Source organism: Mytilus edulis, chromosome 10 (genome assembly GCF_963676685.1).
Source record: "Mytilus edulis chromosome 10, xbMytEdul2.2, whole genome shotgun sequence".
In the NCBI taxonomy this organism is placed as follows: domain Eukaryota; kingdom Metazoa; phylum Mollusca; class Bivalvia; order Mytilida; family Mytilidae; genus Mytilus; species Mytilus edulis.
The window spans coordinates 33,883,802-33,902,965 of NC_092353.1; the positions used below are offsets into that span (position 1 = coordinate 33,883,802).

At 32.6% G+C, this 19,164-nt stretch overlaps 2 protein-coding genes across 3 annotated transcripts; one reads left to right on the forward strand and one right to left on the reverse strand.

Annotated features, from left to right (window-relative positions):
• Positions 1–2,727: 2,727 nt before the first annotated feature.
• Positions 2,728–10,697, reverse strand: LOC139490979 (lambda-crystallin-like). 2 transcript variants are annotated; one of them, XM_071278160.1, is made up of 7 exons: positions 10,584–10,697; positions 9,572–9,604; positions 8,704–8,938; positions 8,186–8,347; positions 7,059–7,253; positions 5,355–5,466; positions 2,728–3,043 (listed from the first exon to the last, which is right to left on the reverse strand). In XM_071278160.1, exons 2-7 carry the CDS (start codon positions 9,598–9,600, stop codon positions 2,814–2,816), a joined length of 963 nt encoding a protein of 320 aa, XP_071134261.1. In that variant the 5' UTR covers positions 9,601–9,604; positions 10,584–10,697; the 3' UTR covers positions 2,728–2,813. The 2 variants fall into 2 exon arrangements, with proteins under 2 accessions (XP_071134261.1, XP_071134262.1); XM_071278161.1 differs by lacking the exon at positions 9,572–9,604 and having other exon boundaries at positions 10,584–10,635.
• On the forward strand, positions 10,654–17,261 carry LOC139490980 (lambda-crystallin homolog). Its single transcript, XM_071278162.1, has 6 exons — positions 10,654–10,803; positions 13,310–13,544; positions 13,975–14,136; positions 14,790–14,984; positions 16,002–16,107; positions 17,002–17,261. Exons 1-6 carry the CDS (start codon positions 10,778–10,780, stop codon positions 17,232–17,234), a joined length of 957 nt encoding a protein of 318 aa, XP_071134263.1. The 5' UTR covers positions 10,654–10,777; the 3' UTR covers positions 17,235–17,261.
• The last annotated feature ends 1,903 nt before the right edge of the window (positions 17,262–19,164 follow it).

Here is a 19,164-nt window from a genome sequence, read left to right on the forward strand (position 1 = left end):
TATAATCATATTGTGTATGATTTTGAGCACCCAATACCTGATTGATTGTAATAGTTAATTCATTTAATCCATTAACGCGTTGATTTGAATTGTTTGTAATCCTTTATCATCAGACGTAATGGATAACTATCTTTAATAACTATTTATTTTCAGAAAACATTCCAACATTATTTGTCTGAGTTTGTATTATATTCTCTCGACAAAAACAAAAAGAATTCAATGAACAACCTTTGTTTGAAGATTTATGTGTCAATGATAACTGTTATGTGTTTGTTGAAAACATATAAAACCCATTAATGACTAATTTCATGTTTTTTTTTCTAGAATTCTAAATTGGAATATACAATGCAGATTGGAAACACCACATCATATCAAGGTAACAATTGAACTTTGATAACTTCGAATATAAGTCTCCAAAGTCATCGACCTTGTCAATGGGAATCTTACTTCATGACTGAATTTGTAATATCTGAGTTTTTTATCTTGAGAATTCTGCGTTTGTAGCTTTGTAGTTTGTAGGACTAGCGGTAAGGGCTTTGCTCATTGGCCGCACGGTGACCTATAGTTGTTGATTTCTGTGGCATTTGTTCTCTATTGGAGAGTGGTCTCATTGGTAATCATACCACATTTTCTTTTTTATATCTTTCTTAATTTTTGTTTGATTTGTTCATAGCTTTATAATTTACAGACGATTAAGAGCTTGGCACATTGTATTACAAATTTCTATTGTCGGAGATGGTATCTTGTAAGTTTGCATCACAACACTTGATTGATGACACTACTGTCCCGGGTTGGTCCACATGCCCGATTGCCAGTTATGATATACGTACTATGTACATTTGTACTTCTTTTATATTAATAATTGAGAATTTATATTCCACAACTAGATATTATTATCTAACTCCAAATTTATAAAAGAGAAGATGTGGTATGATTGCCAATTAGACAACTCTCCACACAAGCGACCAAATGACACAGAAATTAACATTGGGGTTTTTTGGTCGATTGTTATATGTTGTTATTTTCGTTCGATTGGTCTTCGAACTAGGACATTTGGGGATTTCCAGGTTCTTTTTTGTGTAATGAACCTTTTGCTATTTCCAGATATTTGATAATCGTATTTTTCCCTTCACCTGTCTTTTTGCCTTTCACATTTTACAGTTATGATAACAATACATCATATTTAAAACAGATTTGTTTTTCGTCGTAGCTGTTTATCTTTCATGCCGATATTTTGAATTGTACGAGTGTTGCCTGTCGTCCAAATGGTAAATGTAGAAAAATGCAGAAAAAGTTGAATATGGAAATCTTAAATAAAGGCAACAGTAGTATGACGCTGTTCGAAACTCACTGATAAAAAATTTAAACTTTATAAGTTTTGTTAAATTATGTAATGTCGGTTCTTTAGCCCTATAGTCAATGAGAAGAACGAATGAAAATTGATTGAAACCGTAATATTTACTTCTAACAGATACCATAGATAAAAGGCTACATAAATAAAGGTGACAGTAGTATATAGCTGTTCGAAATTTATATATCGATTGAGAAAATAACAAATCCGGGTAACAAACTGAAAGTGAGGGAAACACATCAAATATAAGAGAAATACGACACAACAGAAACACCACACTGAAATGTAACACACACAGAAAGTCAAACGAACTATTATAATATATACACTTCACTGTATATTTTGTCGTATTTTGATATAGATAAAAAAATAAACGTACATTGTCCAAAAAATGTCAAATGTATATGTGACTGGAAGAATAGCAAGGTATTCTGAACGTATCGAGTATTGAATTTAACGCTTCGGCGTTGATTTTTTTATTCCAAATTGTTGTCATTGAATTTGGAAAGAAACTACATTGCCTTTACACAAGAATGCGAAAAGAATCAAAACATTATCTTCGATGTTAAATTTAATCTAAAAATAAATAAGCAATAGTCGGCTGATTACATTTCTTGGATAATCAGTATTGGATTACTGGTGCTATTTGTTAAAAGATGGCGATTAGCCTGTAATTGTTTTAATAGCGTTTTTTATCAGTTAATGTCTGATTTGTTTGCGTTGGCTTAACCAGATTCAAAGCCCTAAATATACCATTTAGTGTCGTATAAAATATAAAATTTTATATCCCGAGTTCTGTATAAGGCTATGATGTAGTTATGCAAATACGACGGCAACGAGCTAAATCAAATTTATCCTATGAGGTTCTGAATACTGCTATTTGATGAAGAAGAGAGACGAAAGATACTAAATGGACATTCAAACTCATAAGTTAAAATTAACTGACAACCTCATGGCAAAAAAGAGGGGGGGAAAAGACAGTTCACAATATATAACATAAAAAATTACAGACTGAGCAACACGAACCCAAACGACCAGAAGAGGTAGCAGGTTTATAAAAATTATCATAAAATAATTTGTTATTCGTACAAAATAACAACTTGAACACAACATATACTCATATGCGACGCGAGAAAGAAAAAATAAGGCTTTTCTTTTCTACCTCAGTATTAGATTACCTTAGCTGTATTTGGCAAAACTTCTAGATTTGTTTTGACCCCAATGCTCTTCACTTCGTACTTGATTTGGCCTTTTGACATTTTTTTATTCGAACGTCACTGATGCATCTTTTGTAGACGAAATGTGCGTCTAGCGGAAATATAAAACAATCCTGGTTTCTAAAAATTTTTTATGGTGAGTTCATAAATAACAACAAATAAGGGATTAAATACTGCGCACTAGTACATGCACAATGCATTTATTACTATTATTATTATTATTATTATCATGCATTTCATTTTATTCAATTATCTTTGTCTTCTCCGGAATCAAAAGAAGCTTTAAGCTTTGCAAGTGCTGACAGTCTTGCATCCCGCCATTTTCTTCTCTCGTCCAGTTTATCCAAAGGTAAATATTTCACCATTTCACTTTGCATTTTATCGACTGTTGGGCCTTCAAATGGTTCTGGGCCTCCAAAAGACTGGCAAACTCTCAAAATATCTGCCCCGTATTTCCGACCCCAATCAAGCATACCTAAAATGACAAACTCTTTATAAAATCAAGTTTGAATGTTCTTTCTTTTCATAAAAGATGGAAAAAGTTGTGCATCAATTGCCTTTTACAAACGAAAATTAAAGTTTTAACATAACATATATTATAAGACTTTATTTTTCTATCCAACAAAGAGCAACTGATCGTTTAAAACCACACACTTAGCATACGGTTTGTTCGTTATATAAAACGTTTTTATGATTAAATAAAAAAGGATGATGTGTTCGTTTGCAAAAAGAAACCAATAGGTGGTCACGTCTTCTGTGCTGACATGTATCACCAGCCCAGTAGTCAGTACTTCTGTGCTGACATAAATTGTCATTGATATGTTTATATTAATAAATTAACTGTTAACAACACTTTTAAAATTTTGAAAAACTAATGATTTTCTACCTCAGGCATAGATTACCTTAGCTATATTTGGCAAAACTTTAAGATTTTGTCCTCAATGCTCTTCAACTTCGTACTGTATTTGGCCTTTTTAACTTTTTTGGATTCGAGAGTCACTGATAAGTCTTTTGTAGACGAAACGTGCGTCTGGCGTTAATGAAAATTTAATCTTTGTATCTATGATGAGTTAATTCGAAAGGCCAAGTGAGCTTTTCTCATCACATGGCGTCCGGCGTCCGTCGTCGTCCGTCGTCGTCCTGCGTTAACTTTTACAAAAATCTTCTCCTCTGAAACTACTGGGCCAAATTTAACCAAACTTGGCCATAATCATCATTGGGGTATCTAGGTTAAAAAATGTGTCCGGTGACCCGCCCAACCATCCATGGCTTATAACTCAAAAACCAAAGCATTTAGAGCAAATCTGACGCGGTAACATTGTTCATCAGGTCAAGATCTATCTGCCCTAAAAATTTCAGATGAATCGGACATTCTGTCGTTGGGTTGCTGCCCCTGAAATGGTAATTTTAAGGAAATTTTGCTGTTTTTGGTTATTATCTTGAATATTATTATAGATACAGATAAACTGTAAACAGCAATAATGTTCAACAAAGTAAGATCTACAAATATGTCAACATGACCAAAATGGTCAGTTGACCACTTTAGGAGTTATTGCCCTTTATAGTCAATTTTTGACCATTTTTCGTAAATCTTAGTAATCTTTTAGAAAAATCTTCTCTCCTGAAACTACTGGGCCAAATTTAACCAAACTTAGCCATAATCATCATTTGAGTATCTAATTAAAAAAAATGTGTCCGGTAACTCGGCCAACAAACCAAGATGGCCGCCATGGCTAAAAATAGAACATAGGGGTAAAATGCAGTTTTTGGCTTATAACTCAAAAACCAAAGCATTAAGAGCAAATCTGACAGGAAGTAAAATTGTTGATCAGGTCACGATCTATCTGCTATTTTCAGATGAATCGGATAATCGGTTGTTAGGTTGCTGCCCCTGAATTGGTAATTTTGAGGAAATTTTGCTGTTTTTTTGTTATTATCTTCAATATTATTATAGATAGAGATAAACTGTAAACAGCAATAATGTACAGCAAAGTAAGAACTAAAAATAAGTCAGTATGACCAAAATAGTCAATTGACCCCCTAAGGAGTTATTGCCCTTCATAGTCAATTTTTAACAATTTTCTTAAAATTTGAAGATTTTCAATAACATTTTCCACAGAAAGTACTGTTATAGATAGAGATAATTGTAAGCAGCAAGAATTTTTAGTAAAGTAAGATCTACAAACACATCACCATCACCAAAACACAATTTTGTCATGAATCCATCTGTGTCCATTGTTTAATATTCACATAGACCCAGGTGAGCGACACATGCTCTTTAGAGCCTCTAGTTTTACATTTGGTTAGGTACTTTCCGTTTTGAATTTTCCTCGGAGTTTGGTATATTTGTTATTTTACTCTTTGTCCCCAATTTATGTGTATTCCATATAACCGAGTTGGAGTATAATCAAAAAGCATAGTGATAACAATTTGCTGACAAACTTTCACGATTTATTCCTTTAAAATTAAGAATAAGGAATTCAATGTTGATCTTTTTTTAATGTAACAATGGTCAATTGAACATTTCTATGTTTGTGCCATCATTGACCAAAACAAAGCAAAGATCACCTGGTCATTACTTAAAAGCGACCCTACAATGTCGCTTAATGGAAACAACATTTATTCAATATTTTTGGGGATTTAAAAAGCAGCTATAAATGACAAAAAACAGTATAGAAAACAGAAAAGTTTTAGGGACAAATATTTTAAATTTGGCTCACAATCTTTTTAAAAATATTTGATAAATATGAACAATATATATTAATCGTATCTAAAAACAAAATTACCAATTGGGCCAGCATTTAAGTAAGCAGTCTCGAATGGTCCAATAAAGGCATACCTGCGGCCTAGTCCATCAGACATCACCTTGTCCAAATCCTGGACACTTACAACATCTTCCTAAAAGGATAAAACAAGTAGAATGAAAATGAATGAAAATGTGTGTTTAGTGCTAAAAATTTGTTCAATCACCAGCATCTTTATGTACAGGAAGTGGAAGATACATCTAAGTGGGATAAGAGCTCAGGTACTAAGATATTTTTGTGGAAAACAAATTCTCTATATATTGAAAACATGAGGTAAATATTATGAACCCCAAAATATTAATCTCTTTAAAAAATAGAAAAACGCTAGATTCATAACTACCACAATGTGAACTAGCTGTTTTAGTTTAAACATATTTAATTATAGTGGATTGGGAAACAAGTTTTGCAACTTAACAATCCCTTTCCACTTTGCGGGTGCGAGTGCTGCCATGTAGCGGCATTAGCCTGCTCTTTTTCAAAATCTACAAGGGTGTCTTTAACGTGCAAGAGATATGGCTCTCTCTTAACACGGGTCAGCCATTTATCGTTCCCTTCCGACGCACTATCATCGTTTCCTCAAGACCATACTCGCAAATGGTGTCAAGGGAGCGCCGAAAATTAAGTCCTTGAAATTTTCATCCCAGACGGGAATCGAACTGTGTCAAGGTCTGTTAGATACCTATGTTATCTTAAGAATTTTAAGTCTTGCTTTTTAGTAACTTGATGGACAGACTGGTAGAGCAACTAGAAAATAAAAACAGCATTAACAAATACATACGGCTCGTACTATATCTTATTATATATTGCAAAGTCGTTATTTCCGAAAAATTAATTCGAATGAAAACAAATGAAATAATAGCACAAAACATATGTTTCTCATTTTATTTAAGAGTTTCATTTAAGTTACTGTAGAGATGCAGAAATGATGCAGACTATTCAATTTTGTTTAACCAATCGGGTTATGTATTTCCAGTTCTAATTTGCCTTGGACATAGAATTATTCAGAAATATGGAACTGTGTCTCATATGTAATTAGCTTCAAATGCATATCGTTAAAATACTTGAATTTTATAGCATAACAATGTGAATTTACATTTCAATGGGAAAAAACAAACTAACATCTTCAAGCAAAACAAAAAAAATAAACTGATAGATTCAAGGATTAAAATTTGCCAGCCACGCGTTCATAAAAAGCTAATCAGTGTTGCTCTAATAAAAAAAGGTTTAGAGGCCAAATGAGTAGAAAGATGAGGAGTAGGGAGGACCCAAAATTCTTTGGCGGGTTTTGTCAAATACAGCAAAGGTAATCTAATTGTGAGGTAGAAAATCCCAAGTACATGTATTTTGAAAAATTCAAATTATATAATTAATACTTCATTATTATGACCATGCATATTTATATGTGTAACCAAAATGTGAGATGGCATTAAAATCGTTTGTTTGTATGTTCACGATCTTGTTTTGGTTTATTTTTGGGTTTTTTTCTGCTTGTTATTTCAGAAAATTTATTTATCTATTATTTCCTTAATGTTCAAGTCCTTTTCCTTTTCCTTTGGTCTTTATTCATATTTGTTGTCTTATCTCCTTATATTTTATTGAAAAATATCTTGTCTGTGTCCATAATCACATAAATAGGAGAAAGCATTACAACACAAATGAAATATATACAATTTATAAGGAACTTACTCTGATCAGACTAAAGCATTCCCGTAATAAAGCATACTGAATCCGATTGAGGACATATCCCAATATTTCCTTTTTAACAGTGACAGGACTTTGTCCAATCTTTTTCATTAAGGCTGTTGTCTGTGGCAACAAATCTGGATCTGCCCATGGAGAAGGTCCAAGTTCTACCAATGGAGCATAAAATGGAGGATTTGTCTACAAAATATTTACATATCTATATATGTTTTAAACATTATTACAATAGTATGATACATTAGATAGCTATTGAATTAAAAAGAACAACAATGTGTCCCATGTACACGGATGCCCTACTCGCACTATCATTTTCTGTGTTCAATAGTACCGTGAAAGTGGGGTGAAAACTCTAATTTGGCATTCAAATTAGAAAGATCATATCATAGGAAACACGTGTATTAAGTTTCAAATTGATTGGACTTCAACTTCATCAAAAACTACCTTGACAAAAAACTGTAACCTGAAACGGGACAGACTGACAAACGAACGGACGATCGAACGGTCAACGCACGGACGAACGAACGGACGCACAGACCAGAAAACATAATGCCCCTCGCCTATGGTAGGTGGGGCATAAAAATCGTTTCATTGTAGTACAACCTTTAAGATCAATTGGACCTTATCTATAGTATATCAACAGAGAACAGAAAATTTAAATTGATATTTCAAAATCTTTTCATAAACAAATTGCCAATAATATAACACCAGACTTACGACAATCACCATATAAAGGAGGTAATAAAGATAGTATTCTTTCAGTGCAACTCATACCCTTGTTTCCTTGGTAGGTGGAATGAATTAGTAATGGTATAAAAAATACCAGAATATATGTTCAGAAAAGTATTGAGTATATTATAGATTTTACAAATGAAACAACGAAGTATTCTGAGAGTTTTTTTAAAGCATGCTCAGAGTTCTTTTACTTTGTCATTCAACCGTACAACTATATAATCTGTCTTACTAAAATATTTAGAAAAAAAACACCTTATAAATTTTATAATTTGAAGCGCTTTTCTGTAGCCTAGCATGATTTTTGTACTCTTCTGGGACACATTAGTTTCCAAACGTTTTAAATTGGAACTTGGGGAACATTATAATTAAGATAAACATACAGGATGAGCAACGATAAACCTGTTTCTGTTTTTCAGGTGGCTACACAGATCTGAAGGTACAATGGTACTGGCTGATGATGTTAGTATTGCCGTAGGGTCCATAATAGCATCGATCTTCTGGTGAACACTTCTCTTCAACTCTAAAATTTCTGGTACATTTTCCTAAAATAGTAAAAATGGATCATATTCATGATTTAAATAAATACTTTAATAATGGTGTAACGAAAATGATTTGTTTTTTTGTAAAAATCAAACTATGTAGCTCACTTCACTGTTATTAGGTATCAGATCTACAAACGAGCTACTCTTAGTACCCCGAACTGTTTCGTCATTTCGAAAATAGAGTGGGTTGGCTATATATTCAACAACAAATCAATGTTCGTGAAATATATGTGAAGATAAGCGATGATAATTTTTGTATTGAAAATTTAACATAGAACAATGAGAAGAAAAAAACTATATATACCTGTAACATGTATAAATTTAGCTTCTTCTATATAATACATGTATCTATTTACCTGTATATATATTGCTCCTTCTATACAATATTTCAAATCATTTGTTCCTTCTATAGCCTGAAACTGTTGCTCTTTAGTCAAGTGTCCTCGCATTAAACCAATTTCTTCCAAATGTTCTAGTTGTGAGCAAATGTTGGAGAGTGCGTCGGTTATCTGTTTTGGTTCAATATCGTATATTCTAACTTTGTATCCCGCTGCAGCAAACAACATGGCCCAACTCCGACCAATCAGACCACTTCAAAATAAAGTTCATGAATCATATATCAGTTGTGTTACCTAGTCCGAAAAAAAATATGATTAAAGATAGACGATGTAATTGTTCATAAATAATCACAAATATGTTTTCTTTAAAAATAATATAGCTGATGGTGTGTGATTCAAATAACCTATAATATGTCGCATAAAGTGTACAAAGTTTGTTGGATCATGATAAAGGTGTGAATGTTTCGAAATATTCTGCAAAAGATAAAAACGTACCCCCTAAAATATTTACTGCATTGTTATTTTCAGATACAGAACACATCACAATCTCTAAACACTTTTAAGATTTAGAAAAGGGATTATTGTATATATTTAATGATTTAGCGTTTAAATATTAAAAAAAAGAGTTGTGGTGTGATTGACATTGCGACAACTATCCACCAAAGTTTAAATAAAGCTGATCTTAGCAGGTATAGGCAACCGTACGGTATTGAATAATATTATGAGAAAACCCATACCGCACATGAAAAATGAATATGAAACAAATTAAATTGATAAAAATACATGTAACGGCCTTAATTTTATTACAAAACAGTTTACGAAAAAACGAAGTTAAAATTTTTTCCTCTAATCATTTAAGATAAAAAAAAAAATGATCTAGTCTTACCTTCCCACTATTGCAACTCTTTCCATCATTTATCTACAAAAAGAATGTGTATTCCATATGTCCTAGTCAATATTTATTGTCAAAATAATAAAGAAAAGAGTATTTTACAATTAAGGAATGTGAATTCAATGGATTTTAAATGTTTAATATTGAGAAATTGTAAGCAAAAAAAGAAAGAATAAGTTGAATCTTACCACCAATACACTTCTAGGAATTTGTATAGAAAATATGTTAGATATAATAGGACCGAATTTCCCTCTCCTAGCGACTGGGGAAATTTCACAGTCCCTTTGCTGGTAGTTTTTGCAAATACCCCTCCATAACATGATGAAAATCTCAGTTTATAAATTTTACGTGACATATGAGGTTACAGCTATACCCTAGGCAAAATTGAACTTGAATGTTATTTTTTGTAAGAAAAATTACATTCTGAATTATTAGCCTTGAACACTAAAATAGTACCCGATGTAGTAGATTCAGGTGATATTTTGAAACCTTCTTCTTAATAAAACGATTCTACCGTAGATATTTCTTTTCCTTTTGTAATTATATAGATAAATCAGTACTAATATTACTAATTAATTTGTGTTGCTTGAATTGATAACATATTCTTTACACCAGAAGAGGATTTCAATGAATGTCTGCATTTCAAACCGAAATAGTTAACAGTGTAAACGTACGTATACAAATCTACGAAAATCATATCGAGAAAGTACTCTAAGCACGCCTTCCGGTGTGTGGGATTTTCTCGCTGTGTTGAAGACCGATTGGTGGCCTTGAGCTGTTTTCTGCTATTTGACCGGGTTGTTGTCTCTTTGACACATTTCCCATTTTCATTCTCAAATTTATTTATTTATTTATGAGTTATATATAATATCACGACAGTTATGCAATTCTTCGTGAAGAATCAACAAGATGTCTAACTAGAAATAATGATATACTGTATGTACTAGTTTAAGTAAAAATAAATGTTATAACAACAAACAATTAATAAAATGAATACGGCACTTACTTTAATTTATTCAGTCTTGAAATTTCTATATAAAGTCTGCTTGAAAATCACATGTAATATAGTATGTGATCTGTTTAAGAGTGTGTCGTTATCTTTATACAGTGTGAATAATGTTCAGATTTGCATAAATTGTGTGACTTTCCTGACATCCTACCTATTAAGGTTGCTTTCGATAAGCAGGTATATTGTTTAGAATGGACAAGGTGGCTATAATAGGATGGTAAGTTCTATATTACTTATTCATACATACATATTTTATAGATCAAAGAAATATACTTATACCTAATAATGATCTTGAATGATATTTTCTTAGCTTTTTTTTTAGGTTTTATTTTGTTTGTTAAATTTGTGTATATATATATGTCTGACAATAAACCGCTGCACAGTACTAACAGCATCGTTTTTTAATTGATTATGGTGTTTTGACGCCACTTTTAAGCGCCACTTTTGGGCTATTTCATGGCAGCCAGTTTTTATTGGTGGAGAGAGCCGGAGCTCCCGGAGAAAACCACCGACCTTCGATAGGGAAACTGACAACCCTAGTCAAATAAGATTGGAGTCGAGTGTACCCGCATTAGGGGTTCGAACTCTTAACGTCACTGTTGACTGGCATGGTTTTTACAGCTCTTTTCATAATGCTAATTTGTTATTGGAAATGTGAAATAGTGTTAGATATTTTGCCATACACACTTTTTTTGATATAAGCTAAGTGTCAAATTGACCAAATCAGCAAAGATTTCAAGATTATATAATAAAAAGGGCTAGCTTATCAGATTGTCTTATTGTTTTGTGTCATTATGGTGAAAACCATTTTAAGACGATAACAGACATGTGCATACACTGTGAGATTTTGCACACACACACACACACACCCATCTATTAAAAACAAACGACAATGCAACATACATAGAAACGAACTATTAGATAACAACTGCCATATTCCTGACTTGGTACAGACGCATTCGTAATTTTCGTACTTAAAAAAGTATTTGAACATGTATGTGTGCTTACTTTCATAATCATATGACTCTTTGTCTGTTATCCTTTAAAAAAAAAAGTAAAATGAATTTATAGACTCTTGATTTAAATTGAAAAAAAAAATCACTCTTAGATGTACTTTTGAAATATAATCCAAATTTAGCCGCTGTAACGAAACACATGATTTCTCAAAACTTGATTCTTTTGAAAGCTTAACCTTAGAACATATTGTGAATATCCCTGATAAATGTATTGGTTAGTCTGGTATGCTTTTTAATTTTAGTTTCTTGTGTATAATTCGGGGTTTAGTATGACGTCCATTATCACTGAACTAGTATGCATATTTGTTTAGGGGTCAGCTGAAGGACACCTCCGGGTGCTGGAGTTTCTCGCTACATTGTAGACCCATTGGAGGCCTTCGGCTGTTGTCTGCTCTATGGTCGGGTTGTTGTCGCTTTGACATATTCCCCATTTCCATTCTCAATTTTATTGGCTATTATCGAAGATGGCCGCTATATTTTAACATAGTTTACATACTACCTATATGGAGTTATCTACTTATTTTGTCTCAGATAAAATAATGATTAAGATATCTATTATTCTCAATTTGCATGTGAGCATGTGATTTAAACAAGCAACTTGAAACTCAAATGTCAAATGGGAAGTAAAAAAGACATTTAGTGTGTTGTTTCTTATCAGAAAGATATGTATACATATTATAATAGTATTATATATATGCTTATAAGTACCAAAATATATGCATATGTACTTTTTATTATTTTTGTGTACATAATTATAAGAGCAATTGGTAGTGTTCCTTTAAATATATAACATTTGCAGATTTTTTTTAAGGGCCCTTGTCATTTCTTACTATTATCATAGAATACTACACACTTATAAGAAATCATCAGTGTATGGCATGGTATATTGACCTACATAAGTCTGTACAAGTTAACGTGGTAAAGTTCTATAAAGTACAGATATTCTATTGTACACAATCAGCCGATTCATTTACTATTGATCAAGCAATGTAGGATACAAACATTGTTTTTTCTATATGGAATGTTTTGAAAAACATTATGATTTTTTTTTTCTCGAACCGATTGTTCAAGTTAAATGAGCGAACAACTTCCATTATGTCACTTTTTTAACTAATGTTTTAACAAATATCGTATCAATACTAAACTGTCTCCAATTTGTTTCATTGATCTAATTTTCAATATACCTCTAATATTGGTCATTGGGCGTTATAAAAAAAACCAACATAATTAATCATCTGTATGATTGTTATTACATGGATATAGCAGATGTACGAAATTTAAATGACAAATTGAGTTTAGATACTGTTAAGACTGTATTGAATGTGCCGTGCGTAATTTTTTATTCTTTTAGTTCGTTTTTGGATTTCAAATAATACTGACTAGTAATTGCTTGATGTATATGGGGTTTTTTTTTCATTTTGAAGATTTGTTTCTATAGATTTGTATTAGATCGGTTGTTTGTGTAAGGGAGATGTAAACACCTAGGGATTCTATAGAAAATGATTAAATTATATTTTAAGGATTGGATAAAACAGTTTTTAAGGCCAGTGTCCACCCTTAATTTCCTTTCAAATATTATCTGTAACCCGCTTCCGGGTACAGGAATTTCTCGCTGTGTTGAAGACCCATTCCTAGCTATTCGTAATTTATCTTTAGTATCCGTGACAATAATAAACTAGCAACACAGTAAATTTGTATTTTTTTAAGTGGAATGATAGGTCGGAGCTGGGCTATGATATTTGCTGGGAGTGGTTATAAAGTGTCTATTTATGACACGGTCCAAAAACAACTAGAGGAAGGTTTAGCTGCAATAAGATCAGAGCTTGAAAGCCTAAAATCTGCAGGCCAGCTTAGAGGAACTTTGTCAGTTGAGGAACAAACAGCCTTGATCGAAGGAACAACAGACCTAAAATCATGTGTAAACAATGCCTTTTATATTCAGGTATGAACCGATTAGTATTAAAATTTTGCTTTTTTTAATAAAGGTGTATACTAAATTGTCAATTTCTAATTTTCAGAAATTTATTTACTTCTACAAATGATCTGTAAAAACATCAAAGTCGCTATTTCTTAGAGAAATACAAAACAGACGAAATTCAAACGAACCGAAGAGCCATTTTTTATAGGCTAGAGAAAAAACATTCTCACCAGTATCTGAAATGGCGCATATGTAATGCTGTCTACTGAAAGTCAAACTTGTCCTCAGTTGAGTTTTAATTGATAATTCGAGTGCAAAAATATTACATTGTTTTGTAATATAAATCTATGAAATCACATTATTGTCAAGTGAAATATGTTTAGTTAAAATAATTATAATACTATATCAATGATTTCAGAAATATGAGAGTTTTGAGTGATGCCTTTAATTATAGGAATGTGTATTCGAGGACGTAGAGATAAAGCGACAAGTACACAGTAAGATAGATGCTTTGATGAGCGACGCTGCCATTCTTGCGAGTTCTACTAGCTGTATTCTACCTGCTCGGATTGCTGACCAACTTAAACATAGAAATAGATTTATTGTTGCTCACCCGGTCAGTCTCGCCATTACATCTTTAAAATGTGTAAAATGTTTTCAGCAAAACTGATTTTTTTTAAATAGACTGTGAAATAAATTTATGTTTTTGGTTAGGTTCGTTTTTCATCGTTTTTACTTATATAATATTCATTTTTGCTTTAAAGTAGAACCAACCACATGTTCGGCAGTTTCAGGCTTAATTTAAGTTAAGAACCATCTCTGTTTCTCAGTATTAAAAAGGTAATTGATGGTAAATATTGTACTGCTTTTAATTGACTATACGTTCGTATTTACTGCCCCCTGACCAAAACAACAGTTTGGGAGGATTTTTTGGTTTAATATTAAAAATACACACAGCATCTGTGCCAAGATTGCATGAATGTTTTGTTATATGAACATTTCAAACTGTAACGGGAAAAGTAATTGAAAAAAATAAGTTGAAATCAGTTTTCTCCCCAATATTTCAATCATGTGCACAAAATTAATCTAGCCTTTACAAGTAAACAACTTTGTTCAGCTTTTAATTGCCCATTTTATAAATTTTCAAAAAAACAGTAAATTGTCAATATTACAATAAACAGAAACACAAGTTCACTCAGATTCATTCTGTTCTGCAGCGTTTTAAGACTTGAAAGTTGTAAAATAAAAATGTATCCAATTCTTTTCTAGACGAATCCGCCGTATTATGTGCCTCTGGTAGAACTCCTCCCCTCACCATGGGCTGTTGCCGATGTCTTAACAAAAACTAAGGACTTGATGGACAAAATAGGGCAAACTCCAATCACAGTCAAAAAGCAAAAGGATGGATTAGTTTTGAACAGATTACAAAATGCAATCTTCAAAGAATGCTTTGATTTGTTTAGGGTATGTATTTAGTAAATGTCCTTGTGTGAATTTGATTGAAACTAAATGGAGAGACAGACATTGTTCATTTTTACTGTAAATGAAACCCACTATTGAAATTGTTGGTTCGTGAAGACTATAATGCCTATCATTGATACAAATCTGTTGGGAATATACATATCTTTTTAGGAAGGTGATTAGAAGTACGCATTATTTAAAATGAGAGGACAAGAACATTCTCATTGCCACTCAACTTTACAGTTTTTATGCCCCACCTACGATAGTAGAGGGGCATTATGTTTTCTGGTCTGTGGCTCCGTTCGTCTGTGCGTCCGTCCGTTCAGGTTAAAGTTTTTGGTCAAGGTAGTTTTTGATGAAGCTGAAGTCCAATCAACTTGAAACTTAGTAGACTTGTTGCTTATGATATGATCTTTCTAATTTAAAAGCCAAATTAGACTTTTTACCCCAATTTCACGGTCCACTGAACATAGAAAATGAAAGTGGGAGTTTCAAGTTTTTGGTCAAGGTAGTTTTTGATTAAATTGAAGTCCAATCAACTTGAAACTTAGTACATATGTTCCCTATAGTATAATCTTTCTAATTTTAATACCAAATTAGATTATTACCCAATTTCACGGTCCATGGAACATGGAAAAGGATAGTGTGAGTGGGGCATCCGTGTACTTTGGACACATTCTTGGTTTTTTTTTTTTTAATTTAAGCCTGTTATATACAACTGAAAATACTAATAGGTACTAAATAGTACAAAAAGATTGGTAAAATTATTGTTTTGGTCCCATCAGTTCTGCTCGGGGAATCACTTCTAAAATTGAATGATAAATTCTGCAAAGAACAATCTAATTAGAATATTGATATCTGAATTTTGTCGTTATTTTGTTTTCAAATACCATTATTATTTGCATCTGTTTTTTGTCACCATTGCATCTTTTGAACACATGTATACGTTCCAATGACATGATTTATCCAGTAATTGTTAAGTCAGTAATACAAGTTTTTTTTTTAACTTTGTATGATTAGAAAGGAGTTATGACAGCCACAGACATAGACCTAGTAATGACGGAAGGATTGGGAAGAAGATATGCCTTTCTTGGAGTGTTAGAAACTGCTTACCTAAATGCTGATGGTATGTTTGAATGTATCAAGATGAAATAAGAATTGCGACAAACGAGATATTTCAAGTTGTAGTTTTATTTCTAAAATATTCAAGCCATTTACATCAGATTTAATAATTATTGAATATTACATGCAAAACCTTTTAGGGGTGCCAATATGTCCAGCAGCACATATTAGATTCACATCCTGGAGTTAAACCAGATACGAAAATATCATATATAAAAAAGAAGAAGTGGTATAGTAATGAGACAACTCTCCACAAGAGATCAAATACACAGAAATTAACAGCTATTGGTCACCGTATGGCCTTCAACAATGAGCAAAGCCAATACCGCATACTTATAGCTATAAAAGGCCCTGAAATCACCAGTGTAAAACAATTTCAAATAATGTTTAAGATGGTTCACTGAGTTTTTATACAAGATTACAAGGTTACAGGTCTAGAAAAATGTCACCCTAAAGTTACTTTTATCTTAACCAACCTGGTATTTATGTAATCTTCGATGCACTGCATGCTAATACTAATTTTACTCTCTTTCATTTTAACCCATCAAAGGATCAAACTTTGTTTCTTGTTTAAGGCTTTCACACTACTATTAATCTGGAAACAGAATATATTTATGTTCCTGTATTAATGAAGTTTTACCTACATGAATAAATAACTCATAACTGTGTATTCTTACACCATAGATATGCAAAAGCAATTTTATCTTCAATAAACAAACAGCATTAAATAGATACCTATATATATTGTTTATCTATCATATAACTGCTCCTGTTAACCCTATTCTTTTTAACCAATAAGTGTTTGACAATGGAAGCAACATTTGTGCTCTGTTTTGAATTGTTCAAGAGGTAATCATGATTTTTGTAATCTTCCTGTTTACATGTATGTATATTTCAGGCTTTGATGTTTATAGTCAGAGGTATGCTAAGCCAATACTTGAAGTCCAAAAGACGTTTGAACCACCACAGCCTTTTAATGATGTTCCAGTGCTCAGTAAAATACAAGAGGAAATGGTGAAGAAAACACCACTTGATAAACTTCCTGAACGATACCAATGGAGAGATGCTAGATTATCTGCCCTAAATACACTCATTAAAGACATGAATAAAGCTGATGCTAGTAAACAGTGAATAAATATCAATAAAATATAGATTTGATTTTTGTTCATATTTGTAAAAACAAAGCAACGCTTTTTAGCTCACCTAGCCCAAAGGGCCAAGTGAGCTTTTCTCATCACTTGGCGTCCGGCGTCCGGCGTCGTCCGTCGTCGTCCTGCGTTAACTTTTACAAAAATCTTCTCCTCTGAAACTACTGGGCCAAATTTAACCAAACTTGGCCACAATCATCATTGGGGTATCTAGTTTAAAAAATGTGTCTGGTGACCCGGCCAACCAACCAAGATGGCCGCCATGGCTAAAAATAGAACATAGGGGTAAAATGCAGTTTTTGGCTTATAACTCAAAAACCAAAGCATTTAGAGCAAATCTGACATGGGGTAATATTGTTCAACAGGTCAAGATCTATCTGCCCTGAAATTTTCAGATGAATCGGACATTTCGTTGTTGGGTTGCTGCCCCTGAAATGGTAATTTTAAGGAAATTTTGCTGTTTTTGGTTATTATCTTGAATATTATTATAGATAGAGATAAACTGTAAACAGCAATAATGTTCAGCAAAGTAAGATCTACAAATAAGTCAACATGACCAAAATGGTCAGTTGACCACTTTAGGAGTTATTGCCCTTTATAGTCAATTTTTAACCATTTTTCGTAAATCTTAGTAATCTTTTAGAAAAATCTTCTCCTCTGAAAGTACTGGGCCAAATTTAACCAAACTTGGCCATAATCATCATTGGGGTATCTAGTTTAAAAAATGAGTCCGGTGCGCTGCCCAACCAACCAAGATGGCCGCCATGGCTAAAAATAGAACATAGGGGTAAAATGCAGTTTTTGGCTTATAACTCAAAAACCAAAGCATTTAGAGCAAATCTGACAATGGGTAAAATTGTTCATCAGGTCAAGATCTATCTGCCCTGAAATTTTCAGATGAATCGGACATTCCGATGTTGGGTTGCTGCCCCTGAAATGGTAATTTTAAGGAAATTTTGCTCTTTTTGGTTATTATCTTGAATATTATTATAGATAGAGATAAACTGTAAACAGCAATAATGTTCAGCAAAGTAAGATCTACAAATAAGTCAACATGACCAAAATGGTCAGTTGACCACTTTAGGAGTTATTGCCCTTTATAGTCAATTTTTAACCATTTTTCGTAAATCTTAGTAATCTTTTAGAAAAATCTTCTCCTCTGAAACTACTGGGCCAAATTTAACCAAACTTGGCCATAATCATCATTGGGGTATCTAGTTAAAATCAAAGCGCGAAAGCGCTGTAAAGGCAGTTAATTACAGGTTGTGTGTATTTCTAGTCCAGTTATATCATTATCTTCCATAGAACAGAGGTGGTTTGTAGAATTTAAGATTTAGAGTTCTTTTGTACCTAGTTCACCTATATCTATAGTCTACTGTTTACAGTATATTTTCTGTGCCTCCCATGAAATGCATTTTTAGCCATGGTCTTGTCAGTTTGCTTTAAATTTATGAGTTTGACTGTCCCTTTTGTGTCTTTCGTCCCTCTTCTTTAGACATATAAGAACTTTTTCTTTTCAATATAAATAGACTATTTTTAATTATTGATTGTATACGCATATTCTATGACTCCCATAAAAAATAGTTCACAAAGATTGACTAGTCTCTGTACTGTGTGTATAGCAAGAACATCAAGTAACATAATGGTAAATGTACATAGAAACATGTCAACTTTTTTGATGACCATACCTGCCAACTGTCAGTATTTGCAGAGTATTTCCCCCATCGAGCTCGAGGCTCCCAAATGGCAATTTTGTAAGAGCAATTTTGTCGACTATTTTAAAGAAAACAATTAATTCAACAATGGCTATGAGCTTGTTAATGCACGAAGAAGCCAAAAACCACATTAGAATATATTAGAAGGGAATCCATGACAAATCGTCCCACTTTTTCACTAACTCGCCCCACTTTAAA